The sequence below is a fragment of the Carex rostrata genome, chromosome 5, assembly GCF_964058835.1.
Source record: "Carex rostrata chromosome 5, lpCarRost1.2, whole genome shotgun sequence".
Taxonomy (NCBI): domain Eukaryota; kingdom Viridiplantae; phylum Streptophyta; class Magnoliopsida; order Poales; family Cyperaceae; genus Carex; species Carex rostrata.
Window position 1 is genome coordinate 7,609,228 of NC_135922.1, and position 22,235 is coordinate 7,631,462.

A 22,235-nucleotide genomic window follows, 5' to 3' on the forward strand; every position below is an offset into this window, starting at 1 on the left:
TTTGAAAATTCACCACTCCACCGTGTTTTTCGGACAATCAATCGGAGTCCAATTTGACCAAGCAGTACTCACCAACTACTAATATCTACGTTCCACTTAAGACAAAATTGCTCCTTTCAATATCTCTTTCTGAAATCAGACTTTGCTTGGCCGGATACACAAAGTCTCTTTGAAAACTACTCTTTAATTTCATTCTTTCTAAAATGCGACTTGCTTGCTCAAATACACAAAAATCTTTGAATTCACTTCGATCAATTATTTCGCATCACAATCAACGTTTACCATTGGTATGCAACCATCAATAGTGGAAAATTCTAAATCTCCTTGTATGATGGGTAAAGAGTTTAACAGAGTAATTTTAGCTTCATACAACACAGAGACTAGAGAATCCAAATTATAGTTCATATGGTTCGTGTGTTGCATGAAGTCAAAATTGCTTTGGGAAATTTTTTACCCAAGCAGCAATCAATGGTTTAGCATCTCATGACCAGCCGGATAAAGATATTGACGGAGCTAGTGGCTTCATGGAGGACACCAATCATATTTTTTTTTCAATTTCTCTATTAATTATGCGCTGCATGAAGTCAAACTAACTCTGACAATATTTTTGCTTAAACAGCCTAATAGGTCATATAGAAGCTTCCGGTCTAAAGCAAACATTCAAACAAGTGCACCGGTAAACATATTTTGTCCAATCAAATCTTGCAATAGACTTGGGATTTATTTTCCAAATTTGCAGTGATCTCTGTTGTGGATTAGTAGTTCCTCCAAGTAACATTCTTGTTGGAAAAGTTTCCTTGTATCTGTTAAAATATTTTGCAAAGCCTCTAATACCTTTGAAATCTGAATGTTGTAAAAAATATGATCTTTTTTTTTTCAGGTCTTCGTAGTGACTAGCAAGATAAAAAAAAATATAAAAAAAATAATGATAGTCAGTGAAAATTAATTTGGTAAACAGGAGAAGATATGTGACTATACGAAAGCAATTTTTAGCTACAATTATCTAAGAAAAGTGGTGAACAAGAGATAAAATGTGGGCAGTAAAATTCAAATTTAATTAATGTTATGGAGGTAGTGTTTGACATGCTGAATTAAGATTACTTCTTAAGGAAGCTAAATAGAGAATAAATGTCAATTGAAAAGTAGACTTGAGACAGTCCCAAGTAAAGTTGAATCCAGTTCAAGTGCAATACTTGACTGTGTAGAATGAGATCTGAGCCATCCGTTTCAATCTGGCACGAATCTCAAAACCAAGCAGCCTATATTCAAAATAGGTACCGAATAGATTTTGCCTCGGCTGGGAGTATTCTGCCTCCTCTAGGTACTTGAGAGAATATGGATTTATTAAAGTCCACTCAAGAATAAGGTTCTATAGAGGAAACAAGATGATAATTTTTTATATTATAAGGAATTCTAATTGCATTAAATTAGGCAGTTTTTAATGGTGTATGTTTCATTTTCATAAAGGCATAAGCATATACTACAAATCCTCGAGAAACAAACCATCAAAACCAAAGGTGTTTGGGTCACAATTTACCAATGAAGAAATGTCCAAGCTAGTTGATTGTTTGAAGAATTAATCAGCCATACAAAGGGGGGACAATTGCCATTTGTGACCTGCTCTCCATCCCTCTCTGATCCCCACAATGTTTTAATCTCCTTAAAATTAAAAACATGAAGACACAACTTCACAAGAAACTCATAGTTGCTCTTTTTCTATTCTCATCCTCACCACTTTCCTGGCCTATGGATATCCTACTTCCTGGCCAAAACATTACTACAAGACAGTCTCTCATCTCGTCCAACAACACATTCGAGCTAGGCTTCTTCAGTCCCAGCTCCTCCCCAGGTAATTTTATTGGTATATGGTTCAGTGTTTCACCAGAGACTGTTGTGTGGGTTGCGAACCAAGATAATCCCCTGAACAATAGTTCGGGAATACTAACCATACATATGAATGGGTCTCTAGTGCTATATGATTCATTGGAAAGAGTGGTATGGTCATCTAGTACTAACTTGACAAGTATTACAAATGATATCAGTCCAATAGTGCAACTGAATGATTCAGGCAATCTTGTACTGAAAGATCTAATGAGTAATACTATCATATGGCAAAGCTTTGATCATCCAACAGACTCATTGATTGCTGGGATGAAACTTGGCAAGAGCTTGACAACTGGATTTGAAACATTGCTTTCTTCATGGAAAAGCAGCAACAATCCATCAAAAGGGAACTACACATTTAAGATGGACATTGAAGGTGCAGAGATGGTCTTATGGGACGGTGATCAAATTAGATTCAGAACTGGAATGTGGAATGGGAAATATTTTAGTGGGCTAACCCAGATGTTAAGTTATAGTGATATGTTTACTTTCTTGTTTGTGCGGGATAAAGATGAGGTGTCTTATGGATTTGTGGCTAAATCAACCCAAATTTTAGCACGATTATTCCTGAATGATATTGGTATAATACAGCGGTTGGTTTGGGACCCAGATCAACGGATATGGAATGAGTTCTGGTCTGGACCAAAAGATGAGTGTGATTATTTTGGGAAATGTGGTGCTTTCAGTATATGTCAGCCTGATACTATCAACACTTGTAGTTGTCTCAGAGGATTTGAGGTAGCGACACAAACCGAGTGGAACATGAGAGATTATTCCGGAGGGTGCAAACGACGAACCACAGTAGGATGTACTGGTAACAGTGATGGGTTTTATGAGCTAAAAGGAGTGAAGCTACCATATTCCCATAATACAACTGTAGATACTAATTTAAGTGTTGAGGAGTGCAGGACGAGATGCTTGATGAATTGTTCATGTTTGGCTTATTCCCCTTCAGATATAAGGCCATATGGAAGCGGGTGTGTTATGTGGAACACTGTACTGTTTGACATCAAGTATGTCATTGGTGGGCTAGACATCCTACATGTGAAGGTTTCAAAGTCTGAATTGGGTACAAATATCTTTCTTTCTTTTTTAATTTATAATCATCAAGTCAAACATTATTGAAGAAATGTGCGGATGTCAATATAGAATTGTGAAGCAGGTAGAATTGCTAAGATTTCTTTTCATGAATTGTTTCTCTTCTTTTCATGAATTATTTCTCTATAAATGCAGGAACAAGTACCAAAAGGAAGTTGGCAATAATAATCGGAACAATAACAAGCATCGTGATATCAGTGCTTCTAATAATATGCTTATTTGGATATCTACTCAAGAGCAAGAAGATAAGATATGTAAAACAAGGTAAACAGATTGTGCAAATCAAATTTATTGTGGCTTTGTGATCTCTAATCTTCATAATTCATATAAAAATCATGTTTTCTACAGATAAAACCAGAAAAAAGTCCCTGGCACAAAATGACTCATTCAAAGGTATAGACCTCCCAGTTTTTGATATGGAGACAATTTTGCAAGCCACAGATGATTTTTCAATAACAAATGAAGTAGGACAAGGCGCTTTTGGCATTGTCTACAAGGTTACTTTTTATTTGAATCATGCTCATGTTCTGCTTAAAGAAGACTTCTGACAACCTATCTTTTTTTATTGAAAAAAAAACTATCAAATTAAAATATTTTGGATGATGATGCAAGATAAGCATCCGAAATCAAAGATAGATGTAAAGTTTATTTCTGTTAAAGAATACTGAAAAGTTAACTAGTTATTAATCAAAATGATAACTTACTATATGTTAGGGCAAGCTCACTTGTGGCCAAGAAATTGCAGTGAAACGGCTCTCCATGAATTCATCACAAGGATTGAACGAGTTCATGAATGAAGTTATGCTGATTTCCAAGCTACAACATAGGAATCTTGTTAAACTCCATGGATGCTGCATTGACAACAACGAGCGAATATTAATCTACGAGTTCATGACCAACAAAAGTTTAGATTTCTTCATATTCAGTACGCAACGTACAAATATTAACTGATTTCTCAACATTATTGATTAATTGTTTCTGGTATTTGATCATTTATCAATTTATAAAATACAACTAGTGATTTCAACTGTAACCTACAAATCTTACCCAGTCAAATTGAAGTTGTTTATAATTCATGGGAACTTGCAACAGATGCAGAGAAGCGTGCCTTCTTGAGTTGGAGAACAAGATTGGAAATAGTAACAGGGATTGCAAGAGGGCTTCTCTACCTTCATCACGATTCTAAATTCAACATAATCCATAGGGACCTCAAAGCAGCAAATGTTTTATTGGATGAAGAGATGAATCCCAAGATTTCAGATTTCGGCACAGCAAGATTGTTTGAAAGAGAACAGCCAGTAATGGGCACAGAAACAGTGATTGGGACTCGGTATGTACATTCAATTTTATGCTGCATATGGAATATGTTCAACTGTTTTGTTTATTAATTTCGTCTATTTGTATTTCCTATATATGAAGTGGATACATGTCTCCTGAGTATATCACAGAGGGTACATTTTCTGTCAAATCTGATGTGTATAGCTTTGGAGTAATACTCCTTGAGATTATAAGTGGCAAGAGGAACCAGGGGAATCAAAACCTTCTTGCATATGTAAGAATTAATCTCGTATATTTTTAATAATTTATATAACAAAACTGATCTGATTAAATATAATTGCTAACACATACCTCACTAATAATTCACACACAAGGCATGGAAATTTTGGGAGGAAGAAAACATTTTGAAGCTACTTGATGAAGCAGTACAAAGCACAGTTCATACAACAGAGCTATCAAGATGCATTCACGTGGGTCTTTTGTGTGTGCAAGAATGCCCCGATGATCGGCCATCTATATCATCAGTTGTCATGATGCTATCATGTGACAACCTGGAGATACCAGCCCCAAAGAAACCCTTATTTTGCAGAAGCATTGGAGTGTTCGCTACTGATAGAAACTTCTACAAGTGTGACTCGATTAGTATAGACCAATTGACTATGACGACAATAGAAGGTCGCTAGAGAATCTAGGAGAAAGTAGCAAAGCTCTCATGAAAATGCTGGAACATTTCAATAGAAAATACTGTGTTATTTGGGGTTTGTTAGGAATTTACATGAACATTAGTTGTCAAGATTGATATTGTAAGTTTTGGAAGAATTATAATTTATGTATATTCTTCTAATCAACGTTACATACATATATAATCAAAGACAAACAATAAAATTAGGAAAGTAATAACTACAAATATTCACACAGCTAATCCTAAATCCGTACATCTAATACACCTCTGACTTTCTATCTTTAACACTCCTCCTCAAGTTGGAGCGTATATGTCTAACATACCCAACTTGTTACATATAGTATTAATTGGGGCTTTGCGAAGAGGCTTGGTTAGAATGTCGGCGAGCTGAAGATCTGTCCGAACGTGAATGAGTTGAATACATGGGGGACAAGAGGATGTTCCTATGACAAGATCTCGAATCAGATGACAATCCACCTCAATGTGCTTGGTCCTCTCATGAAACACCTGATTCTTGGCGATATGCATGGCGGATTGATTGTCACAGTGTAGCCTCATCAAACCATCATGGCGAACACCTAGCTCACTGAGTAAACGCTTCGTCCAAACTAGCTCACAGGATGTGTTTGCCATTGCGCGGTATTCTGACTCCGCACTAGATCGAGATATAACTGCCTGCTTCTTACTCTTCCAAGATATAAGATTACCACCAAAGAAGACACAATATCCAGTAGTGGACCTTCGACTAGAAGGACAACCTGCCCAATCGGCATCAGTGAACGCTGTGATCCTACTATGTCCCTGATCATAATATACGAGTCCTTTACCTGGAGATCCCTTGAGGTATCTAAAGATCCGAATAGCTGCATCCCAGTGTGTAGTGTGCGGGGCTGACATAAATTGGCTCACTACACTCACTGGATAAGCAATGTCCGGTCGAGTAACTGTTAGATAATTTAGTTTCCCGACCAATCTCCGATATTTCTCAGGATCATGTAGGGGTGCTCCGTCATCAGGCATGAGCTTGGTCTCAGGGACCATCGGTTAGTCAACGGGTTTGCATCCAAGCAACCCACATTCTGAAAGCATATCAAGAACATACTTTCTTTGACAAATAAGGATCTTACCAGGAGACCGTGATACCTGAATGCCAAGAAAGTACTTGAGTTTACCAAGATCTGTAATCTGGAATTGCTTGCTCAAACACTTCTTCAATGCCGAGATCCCCTCGACATCATCACCGGTGATAATCAGATCATCGACATATGCAACTAGGATGATGGTCTTCTCCTTTAAGTGTCTATAAAAGACTGAGTGGTCATTAGCACTCCTGGTCATGCCAAACTGACCAAGTGCTTGGGAGAGACGCCCAAACCAAGCTCGCGGGGATTGTTTCAGACCGTATAGAGACTTCCGCAAACGACAGACTTTGGAAGCCTCCTCCTGAACAACGAATCCAGGTGGCTGAGTCATGTAAACCTCCTCCTCAAGGATGCCATTGAGAAATGCATTCTTGACATCTAATTGGTGCAGTGGCCAGTGGCGAACAGCAGCTAGAGACATACAGATGCGAACAGATGCCATCTTAGCAATAGGAGAAAATGTCTCATCATAATCAATGCCATAGGCCTGAGAGTACCCTTTAGCAACTAAGCGAGCTTTGAGTCGGTGCAGTGACCCATCAGGATGAACCTTGACCGTGAAGACCCACTTGCAACCGACTGTCTTTTTGCCAGGAGGGAGAGGACAAAGATCCCACATTTCATTTTTCCACAGAGCTGACATTTCTTCCTGCATAGCACTAAACCACCCCGGATTGTGCAGAGCCTCTGTCACATTTTTAGGAACAGAGTAACTGTCAAGACTAGTAGTAAAGGCACGGTGATCTATGGATAGGACTGCGTAGGAACAAAAGTGGTTGATGGGATATCTGGTACTAGGGCATTTACGTGAGCCTTTACGAAGGGCAATGGGAAGGTCAACATCAGAAATTTGAGGTGGTGAGATTGGAGCAGAAATCTGTGGACTAGGTGTGGTAGGGTCAAGTGATTGTGTAGGAGATTGTGGGGATTCAGTGGTTGGGTCAGGTTCAACAAGAGATGCACAAGTCTTATGGTCCTGCATAGTCTGGACAGAGTTAGTATTAACAGGGAGATTCTTACCCCTTCGAGTATATACCTGAGTAATAGGAGGTGCAGGAGGTGTTGGTGGCACGCCACTCTCGAGGATTGAAGAAGAGCTGATGTGAACATCAGGATATTTCAGAAAAGTCATGATAGGTGGAGAATTACTAGATGTAGATAATGGACCAGATTCAGAATTTAAGGAATACGGTACAGACTCCATAAAAATAACATCAGATGAAACAAAGTACCTTCTAATAGTGGGGCTATAGCATCGATAACCTTTTTGAGTTCCAGAATAGCCTACAAACATACATTGGAGGGACTTGGGATCAAGTTTCGTACGACCTGGTCGATTATCATACACATAACAAACGCAACCAAAGATCTTGGGTGAAATAGGAAATAAAGGTGCAAAGGGAAATATGACATTATAGGGTATTGCACCATCAAGTACAGAGGATGGCATCCGATTTATCAGATAACATGCAGTTAGAACCGCATCGGCCCAGAAACGATGAGGGACATGTCCATGTATCATCATAGTACGAGCCACCTCAAGTATGTGTCTATTCTTTCGTTCAGCCACTCCATTTTGTTGAGGTGTATAAGCACATGATGATTCATGGATGATACCATTATCAGTCATATATTGCACAAATTCATTTGTAAAATATTCTTTGGCATTGTCACTACAAAGAGTTTTAACAGTGGTGTCAAACTGAGTTTTCACAAAAGAACAAAAAATTGAAAATTTTGCAAAAATTTCTTGTCTAGATTTAATAACAAAAATCCAAGTAGCACGAGAGAAATCATCCACAAAAGTAACAAAATATCGAAAATCTGATACAGATGTAACTGGACAAGGACCCCATACATCAGAATGCACTAAAGCAAAAATACTGTTAGACCGACTAATGACTCTAGGTGGATGGGAAGCACGGACATGCTTTCCCTGGATACAGGACTCACAAACTAATTCTGAAATAGACTGAAGTTCATGACGTATCTTCTTCAACACCTGGAGAGATGGATGCCCCAACTGATAATGAACTTCCTTAGCACTACTAGTACTCAGGTATGCCACTCGCTGAGGTGAGCTCTCCATGCAATACAGACCTTTGTCCTTATATGCAGTGCCAATCAACCTGTTCGTCCCCAGTTCCTGAAAGGTACATTTAGTTGGGGTGAAGGTAACAGAGCAATATAATTGTTCTGTTAGTTTGCTTACAGACATAAGGTTTTCAGGAAAAGAAGGAACATATAAGACAGATGATAAGGGCATAGTTTGTGAAATATGGGTGGATCCAATTCCTTTTATATTACAGGTAGAGCCATTGGCTATTTGGACAGGTGGTTGTGAGGTAGTGGCAAGTCCTGACAGTATACTTTTGTTACCATTCATGTGGTCAGTAGCACCTGAATCAACAATCCATGATGATTTTGATGCTATAAAACAGTTGGAAGTCATACCTGGGTGGGCTAAAGTAGCCCTCGGAGTCTGTGACTGAGAGGTCATGTCGGCACGAGAGAAGCCTAGCTGCTCAAGTCGCTGAACAAATGTAGCAACTTCATCTGAATTGGTGAGTTTGCTGGGTGATTGATTGACAGTGGCCAACTGAGCACGATGAGGGTGTGGTGAACCTTTTGGGCGCTTTGGGCAGTCCCACTTCATGTGATCCCACTCCTTGCAATAGCGACACTGCACATTCTTATTACCACCAGAATTAGAAGTGCCCTCAGATCCTTTTCCTCCTTTCACAAATGACTGACCTGTGCTCCTACCTTTGTAAGAGTTTGCCACTAATGCTGAGTTTTCAGTAATAGGTGATGAGCCAATCCCATCAGATGGGAACATCTCCCGCAAAAGATGATAGGTAGTAGACAGTGATGGTACAATCGTCTGACCGAGAAGGATCGGTCGTGCTGAGGAGTATCTGGATGACATACCTCCAATAAATGTGAGTGTATTCAGCTACTCCCATACTATGGCTGAATCAGCACTGAAGGGAAATAAATCACTCATCTCATCAGATAATTTCTTGAATTTGGTGAAGTACTCGGTAAGAGTTGCATCACCCTGTTCACACCTTGCATGTGCCTGAGAAACTGCGTATGCGTGTGCCATGCTGGTTTTTTTAGAATATGTGGATTGGAGATGATCCCACATTTTCTTAGTGGTCTTAAAGGTGTGTACAGTGGATAAAATATCTGGCTCCATCGCATTCCATAGAATCATGCGAATAGAGCTATCCTCAGCTTTCCAGTCCTCGGAAGCTTGTGATTCTTCTTTCAGATATTTTCCCTTTCGAAGGGAATCTAACCCAGTTTCAACAAATGTGGACCATTGTTCCCAGTTAGAGCTAGAGAGGTTAACAGGAATTTTCAATTGGTGAGTGGAAATTGGTTGTGGAACCAGAGTGGCAGATTCATTAACCTTCTCCATTTAAAAATTAAACTTTAGAGGTCAGACAGGATTTATTTGAGTGTCTCAAACAAATCAATAACAAATCAATCGGCAGAACAAAATCGCCCCAAATAAAACAGATCAATCGACTCACAGAGGAATTTGAGCGTGCACAGAGAAAGACCAAATAAATCGGAGCAAATAAATAACTCACGGAGTTCACTAGCCTTAGCCTTAAACAGGAGAGGACCAAGTAAATAACTCACGGAGCAAATAAATCGCACAGAGACTGTCAATATGCCGAGTCAGAAAGCGGAGCACGGGGCTGCGCGGAGCGGAGCACGGAGCAGCACGCACGGAACACCTGCCGGTGGATCTGACAGAACCCTAGCCGCCTAGGGTACAGAAGCCTGAGACGGCTCTAATACCATGTAAGTTTTGGAAGGATTATAATTTCTGTATATTCTTCTAATCAACGTTACATACATATATAATCAAAGACAAACGATAAAATTAGAAAAGTAATAACTACAAATATTCACACAGCTAATCCTAAATCCGTACAGCTAATACACCTCTGACTTTCTATCTTTAACAGATATTACTATCTTCCTAAATTGCAATGTGTTTTTCGGGCCCTAGTTAAATATAGTTTAAGTAATCCAAAATGATGAGCTGTGAAGTTCGATTAAATTTGAGTATTACAAATCAGAAAGGTGCCCAAACTTGATAAAAGTTGAATGTTTTAGCCACAATTGGGCACAGCTAGCAAGTAATTAAAAATAAGAGCAAGAATATTAATTACTACTTTAATATATAAATCCTGCAATTGGGCACAGGAAAAAAAGAACAAGTCATCCATCACTGTCTGGGTCCCAATCATCAGCTTAAGGCAAAAACCATGGGTCATCCTGCAGCTTATTGTTCCGATAAGACTAGCCTATTAGAATGTTAGGGACTTGTACATTTCACATAACAAAATATCATGAATAAGTAATTTCATTTGATACATCATTGACTAAACTAATAATGAATCCACCAATTGAACTGAATAGGGGTGATCCTGGTTCAAATAAATCAGCGTGACTCTGCTATCGAGATAGCAGTAGATGCAAGCTTCATTCCTTTTATCATTTTTCTTAGAGAATTTGTCTGTCAATTGAAGAAATAGTCAATGCAAAAGGGCGGATATCATCAAAATATCCAATTCTTGCATACTGTTTGGCCCGAAATTTTTATATATAGGAAAATAAAAAATAAAATATTAAAAATAGGAAATATCATGCGGGAATTTGAAAAATGGGAAGGCAGTAGGGGGTCATGGCATCCCGCAGGGACGCCATGGCACATTCAAGACCATAAAAAAAACAAAAACAAAAAAAATTTCATAAGTGGGATGCCATGAGGCAACCCAATCCAGGAAATGAAAAAAAACAAAAAAAAAGTGGGACGCCATGAGGCAATCCAACTAAGGAAAGAAAAAAAAAAAAGTTGGACGCCATAGAACAATTCAATCCAGAAAACAAAAAAAAATTTGCCTCTTCAATCTTGGAGACGTGTTTCTTTTTTTTCCATTTATTGGGTTGGGTTATCCATGGTGTTCCTTTTTTTTCTGGGTTGGGTTGCCCCATGGCGTTCCACTTTCAAAAAAATTATTTTTTATTTTTTTCAACTGCCTTCCTATTTTTAAAATTTTCATGCAACTATTCTTATTTTTAACTTTTTTTGTTTTCCTATGAATAAAAATTTCGGGGTATTTTGTCCCCTCAAGAGGAGAACTAGAAAAATTGAATAGGGGAGCTAATCTATAAAATGTAATATTGTAAAAAAGGCAAAAAAAATTGTGGTTAGTGAAAATTAAACCCATGACCTTTCACATTCTAAATAGAGCTTAATTAAACCACTAGACTACTATCACATATTTGTTATTTTATGAGAGGGGCTATATAAAAGTTCAAAACACTCAAAAGTTCGACTAAATTTTAATATACATAATTACTAATTTTAAAATTATAAGGTGGCTTAGCACCCTCTACAACATACATAAATCCACCCCTGATCCCCTGACTAAAGTCATGTCATCCTCCATGCCGATTACAAATGGAAGGAAGTACATATATATATATATATGCTCCGTGAATAAAATCTCCGGAATCATATATAGATCCGTCACAATGACTCTCGCTTCTAGATTTTGGTATTTTAATTTCCGCTTCTTTTGCATTTTTTGGTATGTTTACAGGTAGCCGTTGGGTCACCAATACTTCCAATGCTGAATCATTCTAAAACCCTAGCTACCAGATATAAACCTTCTCTGCAGAGACGGGTAAAGATATTGATGAGTTCATTCAGCATACCTGTGCTCCTGTGCTGCATGAAAATAATGCATTATGACTGTATTGCTCCCAAAGAAGGAAAAATTGGAACTTGAATCGGGATCGATCTTTTGACCGTAGAATCAGAATCGGATGAATTTGTCGGAATCGACTGAATCGGATCGAAAACTCATACTTTTTTGGAAAAAACTTGTTTTATACTAAAAAATGATAAAAAAATGATAAAAAAAAAATTATTTCTCAATAATTTATGTTTAAAAAAATGATTACAATCAAATAATCCACTAATACAATATAATACAAGCATTACAACTAAAAATTGCATAGTTCACTTTAGAATATAAGTACAAATTATAAGTTATATATACATGTAGTTATGTTTTTTGGAGAGTGTTATATGTGCATTTCGGTCGTTTCAGTGGTATTAGATCATTTCGGATGAAATTTGACTGGAATAGGACGGGTCCGGCTGAAATTTGACTGAAATCAGCACGTTCCGGCCAAAATTGGAAGAAAACATCACTAACCGTGTAACTCAGTCTGAAATTGGATTTGTACAGCTCGGATCGGCCGATTCCGTTCCAGAATGGCCGGTTTTTCCTTCTATGATATATTGCTCCCGTGCTGCATGAAGCCAAATCAACCTGCTAATTTCTTTACCTGGTCGCTCTACAATTATTTGTAATTTGGATCGGCCTTTGATTAGTCCCAACAAGTTAACGGAAGCTCAATAATGTAAAATCTAAAACCTGATAGCCCCGAGTGCCATTTAAAATGTTTTTTCAAAGAAAATGACCTCTCTTTTGCATAAGTACAAATGACAAAATGTCCTTGTTCTCATAGTAGGAATTATCGGTATCGGTCCCAGCCGATACCAATACGGGATCGGAGTATCGGCTCAGGATCAAGGTTTTTTTTTTTTTTCTTTATGATTTGCTACGTGAGGATCGGCTTAGGATCGGATCGGACTCGGCGGATACCGATACTTATCGGTATCGGCTGATATTTCCAACAAGTTCTTCTTTCAATTAAATCACCACACTTATCCAATAGATAGATCCCCTGCAGAATTTTCAACATGATCAGATGTCCTGAATAAGTAGAGTGACTAGTGACTTTCTTTGATGGTTGACAGGCAGTGAATTCATGATCACTCTCTCCAGTGGTCATGAAATAATTTTAGGTCTAGACAATAAATCTGCTGTCAAGTATAACATTCAACACAATAATTGAGATGGATCGATGCCGTTCATCTGGAAGCCAACTGTATTGACCTGGAGTACAACCAGAAATGTTAATCCGATTTAAATCGTCCGGGTTCAGGTTTATCGAGTTTCAGACAATTAGACTAATTTGGATAAGAGTTTAAATGTATCATGCGTGATACATGCATGTATATATACCATAATATTGTTATGTTTAATTAAAAAAAATTTCAAATTGTTTTATTTGATTCAATATAACTACTTAAAATTTTCCTTTAGAAACAAAGACCGTTACAAATCAAGAACACCAAACTCCCAAAAACTCTCTTCCCACCGAAAATTTTATTTCATCAAAAAGCAGTTTTACAGTGGTTCTTTTTCTGTTTTTTCTTTCTTACATATATTGTCTTCACAGCCTACATTTATCATTCTCTATATTTCATATTTAGGAAACTAAAAAGTTACATTCGAAACTTAGATTATACCAGCAGTATTGCCTAACTACAATATAATTACATTCTGATTACTCCAATATGCTGATATGTCTTTCCTTTTACTTCCTGCTTTCCTATTCTTGGATGCCATATTTTCTCTGCTCTGTTTCTCAATTCGTTCCAGCTTGCTTTATTCGACACTCCCCCTCAAGCTGATATGTATATGTCCTTCATTCCTAGCCTGTTAATTGACTCATCAATGTACTTGACACAGGTTTGGTTAGTACATCTGCAAATTGCTCATTAGATCGCACAAATGGCATTCATATAATTTTTCTTTAATGAAATGTCGGTCAATTTCTACATCCTTTGTTCTATCTTGTTGTACATGATTGTGAGAAATATCTATGGCTACTTTGTTATCGCAAAATAATTTCATCTCAGATTGTGGTTCAAATCCTAATTCCATTAAAAATTTCTTTAGCCACAGTAACTCACAAATTGCTTTGACCATTCCTCGGAATTCTGACTCAGCATTTGAGAGAGTCACTACATTCTGGTTTTTTATTTTCAAGTGACCAAATTACCTCCTATGAAGGTAAAATATCCTACAGTTGATCGTGGATGCATCACACATCTTGCCCAATCTCCATCACTGTATGCAACTACTTGAAGATGCAATTTTTTTTTCTGAAAACTATATCTTAATTTCCTTGGTGTACCTTTCCGATGCCAGATAATTCTCAATATATTTTTGTTTCCGGTCATGTGGTCAGTTGCACCGGAGTCTAAAATCCAATCCAAATTATTGTTGGAGTACTCTTGATTTAAACTCCCTAAATTTGTACATTTTTTTTGCTTTATAATACTATTTTCGGGTTCATATTGAACTTGGTTTATAACAGCTCTTTTATTTGGTATGACATATTTTTTCTGATTTGGGCTTAGATTAAGTTCATTTGTTCGGCCTACTTAATATGGGATTTTAGAAGAACCTGAGTTGGACTTATTATTCAAAAGCCCGCAGAGCTTGGAGAGAATGATTGTTATCTCTGAACGGGTCATATGAGTCATGGATTTAATTTCAGCTAACCCGTTAACCATTTCTCTGTTCGCCTCTCTCTGTCTCGTTCGATTCGAGACAGAGCGCCGCTTTGAATAATTTTCAACTAATCTCTCTCTTTATCCAAATCCGTTTTGAGCCCTACACGTGAAGGTAATTTTATTGATTTTTTTTTAATATATGATCATGGCGTATAAAACAAAAATCTGCACAAACTAGTTGATATAATTTTCAAGTATATTAGTTATAACATTCCGAAAAATCTTTGGTATTAAACATTTTGGTATTAATTCATATTCATTCATAATTAATTTGCTAGAAAATGATTTTCATTAAATTAAAAAACATGTATTTTAGTTTCTTAATTTGCTAAATCAAAGTGTATACTCATATTAACGAGTGCCTAACATTCACACAAAAAAATAATATGCACTATACGATTTTGATGTACAGAGAGGGATAAACTACAAATTAAAATTTATGCAGGGTTCACATTTTTCGAGGTATTAAATTGTAATCTGCAGTTCACACTTTTTTTTGAGATTGAAAGATAGAGATAGAGGACTTTTTTGAGATTGAAAGATAGAGACGGAGATCTGGCCTACCAACTGGGAAGATCCACAGAATAGAGAAAGTGATATGTGACTGATACTGGCACGCTAAAAAGATTGGTAAATTGAGAATAGAGTGTGAGGTTTGAGTTAGTTTGAGCAAAGCTGAAAGAAGCAATAATGGAAACTGCTGAAATTTTTATTGTTACCATATTAAAAAAAAATGAACCAAAACACTTCAGATTTTGGGGAATTTGAGTTTTACCTAGACCACAGATTGGCTCTGCGACTGCAATTATCGAGGTCCATGGATTGTCTCTGTGGCCCCAATTTTTTATTTTTTTACAGAAAATTTAGTAATAATAAACAAAAAAAATCACTATATGTAATGATACGGAGTCCAGATTGATTTGATGCAACATTGCTTTGATGGATTATGGATTCTTATTTGTGCAAGCATATGTGTTGATTTCTTGTTGCACTTTAAATTAGATTTGATTGTTTCTCAAAATAAGAAATTTTAAATTTCTTACTTTTAATTAAGATGACCAGAGTTATTTATATATAATAAGAAAATAAATAAGTAAAGTTATTGTCAATATTAAAAGTTCATTCTCATTAAAATTTTCTTTGTATAATTATATGACGATCTTTCCTTATAAAAGAAAGCAATCTTGATACCAACTTGTTATAAATGAAGCCCTAAATATTAAGCCACATAAGATCAATTTATGTTTTATCTTTTGAGAATTTATATTATTATATAATAAATGAGGTTCAAAAACTCCCTGTCATTTGGTGAGAATCTACATGAATTTATATTGAAGCTCAAAGAATGTGTGGCCTGCAATATCCGTCTCATTTGAAAGTAAGAATAAATATATTATTTTATAATGAGCTCAAAAGATGTGTGGCTGCGCATGGTTTCAATCAATGTCATATTGAAAATTATGAAATTATATTTTTTAGTTATTAAATATTCTAAGAAAAAAGAAGTTTGGGGCCGCAGAGTCAATCTGTGGACCCAAGTCTGAGGTTGCAGACTGACTCTGTGGACCCCATTAATTAGAGCCACATATTCAATGCGGTCTAGGTAAATCTTGTATTCCTCAGAATCTAGGGTGTTTTGATTTGTTTTTTTTTTTTAATATGGTAACAATAAATCTCGGTGGAAACTGAGGTAAAGACGAAGAGACCAAACTGAAAATTATTCATTCAATTCATAATTCAAGATGGTAAATCTGTTAGCCTTTTATAGGCGATGAGATTACAACATGAATTACAAATTTCTATAGCCTAGATATTACTTATTAACTACAGCGAGACACATCAGCGCTTATGTTGTTATTTCTGCTGATGTGCATGGTTTAAAACTCTTCAACAAACTAATAGCTTTCCCCTCCAGTTCGTACTAAATATTTAACTAAATCTTTTATTATTCTTAGCTTGCCAAATCTTCTATAGATCCTTCGTTGCTTGGTGGAGAGAAAATCCAGTCTACATCTTCTAACACTGTCTATATGAACTCCCTATGCCCCATGGACACTTCTCAAGGTGCAAGCCGGCCAAGGAGCATTCCGGTGAAGATGATCGCTCCAAACCATTTGTTGGAAACAAATCTTCAAATTTTTGAAGGAAGATGAAAGTTTAGTGAAACCCTTCATATGCATATTTCTTCAAGAAAAAAAGTAATTTGCCAGCTATAAATGGTTTATTTATTTTTCCAACACTGGTATGTTTATTTTCCCTACGCTTAAGCTCTTAAGCATTGCTGCAAGATACTTTTGCTCCAATGCATCTTGCTAGAGCTAGTGGACGTGTCCATCAATATACCCTTCTTGTGAACAATTTGTGCCAGACAAAAATGTTTGGTTCTTATTGATCCCCGATCTCATACTAAAGAATAGAAGCTTATTCCACAATTGAGATTTACATGTCTAAGTTGAGGCCTTTTTAGATAAGCAACAACTGTTATTATGAAATTTAATTTACTTTTGACAATGATTATCATTTTTAAAAATAACCAATCAGAAGTTATGACTTATGAGAGTGAGCTAAGAAGCATTTCATTTAATTATTGTTGAATACTTGAACGTACTTACTTTCTGTTGCACTCAGAGGGATTCGACAAGTCGACCGTCAAAACCTGCCACAAAAGTTGGCCAGCCGCAGCGACCATAGATGCAAAATAGGGCCAACCTTACAAAAGGATTCAACCAGGATGAGTTAATTAACGTTTTTGAATAATAAAAATAAATACTTGGGTTAAAAACACATTAAACATAATGTGTTACCATCAGTTGGATCATTTCAGTACTGTTCAAGTTCATATATACATTTGTATTTTAGGGCATAAATTTTTTGGCTTTTGTCTTTTGCAGGATGGTTAACTGAACTTGTCAAATTCCAACAAATCTTTTATTTGTTGTGCCTGGTATTAAGATGCAATACAGTGTCATACCAAGGCCACCATTATACCCTCCAAGTAACAAACAACAAATACTGATGGCTGAAAAACCCAAATTCCAATACAGTGTCGAATCTCCAAACAACAATGCAGTCGATTTAACACCCACTTTGGCATCATCTACTTTGTCCTACAAATCAATATGGAACACAACAAAACAATAACTGTCAAAGAAAATAAACAAAATTTCTATGCTTAATAAACAACATTTAATTTTGAACTTTCTTCTGCTGAGAAAGTCTAAAAAAAAATGTTATATACAGACTCAGCAAAGAATCATATGTCAATTTTTTAATTCTTTCCTCTACAAGACCTTATCTATGCAATACTCAATTTGATGATTTCTTCATCCCACAAGTACATGGCTTGTTCTTAACACTACTCTTTTCTAAACCTTTGAATTAGGTCACCTTTTTCATCTAATATTACTAATATCCAGTGAAACACTGAATCAATTACACAAGAAAAAAACTGATTTCAAATAAGTTAGATTTAAATTAGAACTAGAGGACATTTAGAAACTGAAATTACAGGGACCTGATGGGCATATATGGTATCATATACAAGTGTCCAGAATACACCACCGATGAATATAGGTAGTATAGTTCCAATATCAGAGAAATTTCCTCTGACAGCAGCCCACCCAACAAGTGCGCTCCAATTTACTGCTACACCGAGAAAAGCTTGAGGCTGCATTGTTAATAACATTAATTTACTGACAGAGTGATATGGGTTGTTTGTGTTGGAATTGAAATTTTCCTCCGGATTGGTGTTCAATGTCCAGTGTAGTTTGAGGGAAGAGGAATAGATGAGATTTAACTTGTCTTTCATTTTAGTTTTGAATTAAACAAATTTTGACAAGGTGCTGATAATTATGTGAACGAAGCTTTCAGCTGGTCAATAAGAGACAATTTCAGTTGTAAGAAAAGAACTGGCAAAAATAATTTTATAAAGATTTCAGGAAAATATGAATTTGAAAGAGCATATGAACATCATTTGTTTTTCTTTTTGAATGGAATTAGCAAATTGTAAGAGTTGCTTTGCGGGTAAAAAACAATTTTCCTTTTAAACAGAAAAAAAAAATATATTGTGCAATAATATACCAAATAAGTCACTCTCTTCAGAAAAGGATAGAGAAACGCCAAAAGATGATGTGCAGCAGCAAGTCCGATGCTGTCATTGTTTAAATAAAAAAAATATTAATATATATAAATTATTACAAATGTCTACACAGAAATTAAATAAGTTAGTTTACTATATTGTTCACAAGGACGGTTTAAATTGTAAAAAATATAAAATTATAAATGTCTTCTCAATAAGTTGGCGCAATGTGAGAATTGAGAACAATTAGTCATCCACTGAGGGTTTTCAAAATTAACAACTAAGTTTTATTAATGTTTTCTTATGGCCAATTTATTATCAAATTAATCAAAATTGATACGTGATCTGTTTAAATTTTGAAAATCACATCGATATGAAAACAGCCATTTTTTAAATTTCGAATAGTTTTATATATACATATTTCTGTAAGACAGCAAAGGTTCTGGTCAGAAAAAAAAAAATCTTTCATTAGAAATTCTGAAAAATATATAGTTTTTTTCTATACCAAACCTACAAGGATTGGAATTTTTCCTTTAACCCAACAAAATAAGTGCAAAATATGATCGTTCCCCAGTGTCATAACTCCACCACTACTAACAAATGACCATAAGAAATAGATATACACAATCGATAAACATTGACCTGAAGGAATAGACTTAGGAAGACAGACCACTTTTAATTTGGAAAGAAATGAAAGAGGACTTGTAATTCCTTATACCATAGCTTGTTGTGTACAAGAAAAATTGGTGTCGTGAGCAGAAGCTGAAAAACCCAAAAGCTCCATCCTTGCACGGGCGTCAACTCACCCGAAGCCAGAGGTCTCTTCTTGCTGCGTGATACCTAAAATCCCCAATACAATCTATTGCACTAAATACCTTTTTTGTAATATTTAGTTACTTGAGAGACAAAATTAACGACAGCTTATTAACTACCTGTTTGTCGAATTCTATGTCGTGAAGATCATTTATGGTGCAACCAGAGGTATGCATCAGAAGAGATATCCATCCTAGCAGTATCATCAATCTTAAATCAGGAAGTACTCCAGGTTTTGTAGCTAGCACAATTGACCTGCATAGTGCATACAATCAATGCAAATCAACCATATCGCAATTTTAAGCTTTACTGAAAGTATATATCACCATCAGAGATGGTTGACACATTATGTTCTCATAACATTTTCTCAGGAGGTAGATATTAATTAACAAGAAGCAAGTTATACAAGTTAAAGATGTGCGCAAAAGCTTGTAGCACTATATCGCCATCAATTCAAACCATGGTTCTGAAACTTGGAACCGGATACTTCATCATGGAATCGGAAGAATCTGATCGGAAACTCGGATTTATTTTGGCAGAAGTTTGTTTTGTAGCCAAAATATAGGAAAAAATTGGTAAAAATAATAATTTGTAAGAAAACTATGTAGAAAAAGGATTATACTCAAATAATCCGCTAATTATATAATATAATTTAATATAATATAAGCATTACAATAGAACACACTTTTTATGCAAACTAGCTGTAATTTATGCATAGAAAAGCAAGATTACATTGGCAGCATAAATTTTGAGTTTTTTTTTTCTAGTTCAAATTATATTTGCATAATTTGATTTTTTTTTTGTCACTTGAAATCATAGATTAACAACGGCCAGGAAAAAAAATGTAAAATAACCAAAGGACTCGGGCTGACTCAGACTAACTCAGCTTAAAAATCGGATAACTCGGCCGAGTCATACACTGTTCAATCGAGTTTTGATGAAAAAATTGCATGGGCGCGAGAGTCGGGTGAAACTCGGATCGGACTCGGCCGAGTTTCCCAAACAATTATTCAAACCATGCACAAAATGAGTATTTACCTATGCAAATTTCATTTATACCTAACTTCTAAATTTTCATTTACACTGACTTTTATAGTTTCTTTAAAAGAAAACAAAGTAAAAACTTCAAAGGGAAAAATGTGCAGTACCAGTAGCTCGGCCATACTTGGAGCCACCACCCAATGTCACGGTTTAGGCGAGCAAGCATAAAGTATGGCCTCAACGGCTCCGGTAGGGTGGTATCTAGCCATACTGGCCTCACTGTGCTCTGGCAGACAATTTTCTCACCTCGGGACAATGACAACATACGACGTCCTTCTGAAATGATAGTGGGGAAAGTTTTGGGTAGAGGAAGTGAAAACCTTACATGGTTGAAGCTACTTGATTTGTCATAAACATTGGTATGGTTTAAGTTAACTTTTTGGTCGTGTAATGTGGCACATTTAACAGCAGTACTTCGCTTGTAAGGAAAGCTGAGGGAGGCAGCAGACAAAAGCTCCATAGATGAACGCAGGGGTGGCAGAGAGAGAGAGATTAGTGATGGATAATAGTACTTGATGTGTATGTATGTGCTTAGTAATGAGATGGTGTTAAAGCTAGGATCAAGAGTATTTATGGACAGTTAATTAGGCACTCAAGTTAACTAATATAATCTGATAATTCATTTCTTAAGTGTGGGATAGAAACACACATTAACTAAATTGAATTGATTCATTGTAGAAAATTCTTGGTGATTTACTTTACGAAACCCAAAACATATTTCACATATGAGTTAATTTCCATAGAAGATTCAAATTAACTTTCATTGACCGAATATCTGACAGGTGTACACAATTGTTTTCTGGAAATATTTAACAAAAAATTGTAGAAATGCCGGAATATATTATCTTCTAGTTTATATATATACTCTGACACTGCTTTACTTATCAGCTTTTATATTACCTAAACAGCCAGGCTTTTTGAAATGTATATATATGTATATGTATGTACGAATATACAAGTATATATATGTATACGTGTGTGTACACTCACACACATATATATGACATATATATGTATGTAGGTTAGTTACTCTACTTCCATAAGCATATGAGAGCATATGTTTATAAGTTATTTTTATGTTTAAAATGTCAAAATGGTTGATCTGAAGCGCTCAACATGTTCTCCATATTAATATGTGTTTGGAGACCAAATTTTACATTTTTTGAAATTTTTTTACTATTTTTTCAGAATTTTTCAAAACAGTCATAAAAAATATTAAAAATAATAATAAAAAATATGAAAAACCCTGTTTTAAAAATTCTGAAAAAATTGTAAAAAAATTTCAAAAAATATAAAATTTGGTATCCAAGCACATTATAGTATTGAGAACATGTTGAGTACTTCAGATTGATCATTTGGACATTAAAATCTTAAAAATAACTTATAAGCATATGCCCTCATATGCTTATGGAAGTAGAGTAGCCAACCTCTATATGTAGGTATATATATCTATATGTATGCATATATGTATATCCATAAATATATATATGTATATGTACACATATATGGAGTAAGGCTTGGGTGCTATGGATAGCATAGAGGGCTACGGTGCTACGACCCAATATTCGAGTTTTCAAAATCCTAACGGTCGATCCAAACCGTTCATCTTGTTCTCCATATTAATATGTGTTTGGAGACCAAATTTTACATTTTTTGAAAATTTTTTACTATTTTTTTATATAGGTAGAAAATCAAATATCTGAATGGTGCAGAATTTTTTAGATCAAGTGATTTTCTACCTAGCTAAAAAAA

At 35.7% G+C, this 22,235-nt stretch overlaps 3 protein-coding genes and 1 pseudogene across 3 annotated transcripts; 1 reads left to right on the forward strand and 3 right to left on the reverse strand.

Annotated features, from left to right (window-relative positions):
• Positions 1-1,507: 1,507 nt before the first annotated feature.
• Positions 1,508-5,614, forward strand: LOC144554814 (receptor-like serine/threonine-protein kinase SD1-7). Its single transcript, XM_078303166.1, has 7 exons — positions 1,508-2,953; positions 3,118-3,246; positions 3,331-3,479; positions 3,697-3,907; positions 4,075-4,312; positions 4,402-4,534; positions 4,635-5,614. Exons 1-7 carry the CDS (start codon positions 1,675-1,677, stop codon positions 4,941-4,943), a joined length of 2,448 nt encoding a protein of 815 aa, XP_078159292.1. The 5' UTR covers positions 1,508-1,674; the 3' UTR covers positions 4,944-5,614.
• LOC144553790 (secreted RxLR effector protein 161 pseudogene) lies at positions 5,237-5,983 on the reverse strand (annotated as a pseudogene).
• Positions 5,984-7,151: 1,168 nt separating this feature from the next.
• Positions 7,152-9,474, reverse strand: LOC144554529 (uncharacterized). Its single transcript, XM_078302848.1, has 2 exons — positions 8,539-9,474; positions 7,152-8,230 (listed from the first exon to the last, which is right to left on the reverse strand). The coding sequence occupies exons 1-2, from the start codon at positions 9,011-9,013 to the stop codon at positions 8,193-8,195; spliced, it is 513 nt and encodes a 170-aa protein (XP_078158974.1). The 5' UTR covers positions 9,014-9,474; the 3' UTR covers positions 7,152-8,192.
• A 7,004-nt stretch (positions 9,475-16,478) lies between these two features.
• LOC144554833 (4-hydroxybenzoate geranyltransferase 2-like) lies at positions 16,479-20,991 on the reverse strand. Its single transcript, XM_078303185.1, has 8 exons — positions 20,591-20,991; positions 19,562-19,697; positions 19,348-19,469; positions 18,632-18,701; positions 18,066-18,218; positions 17,523-17,658; positions 17,164-17,260; positions 16,479-16,680 (listed from the first exon to the last, which is right to left on the reverse strand). Exons 1-8 carry the CDS (start codon positions 20,941-20,943, stop codon positions 16,611-16,613), a joined length of 1,137 nt encoding a protein of 378 aa, XP_078159311.1. The 5' UTR covers positions 20,944-20,991; the 3' UTR covers positions 16,479-16,610.
• Between the last annotated feature and the right edge of the window lie 1,244 nt (positions 20,992-22,235).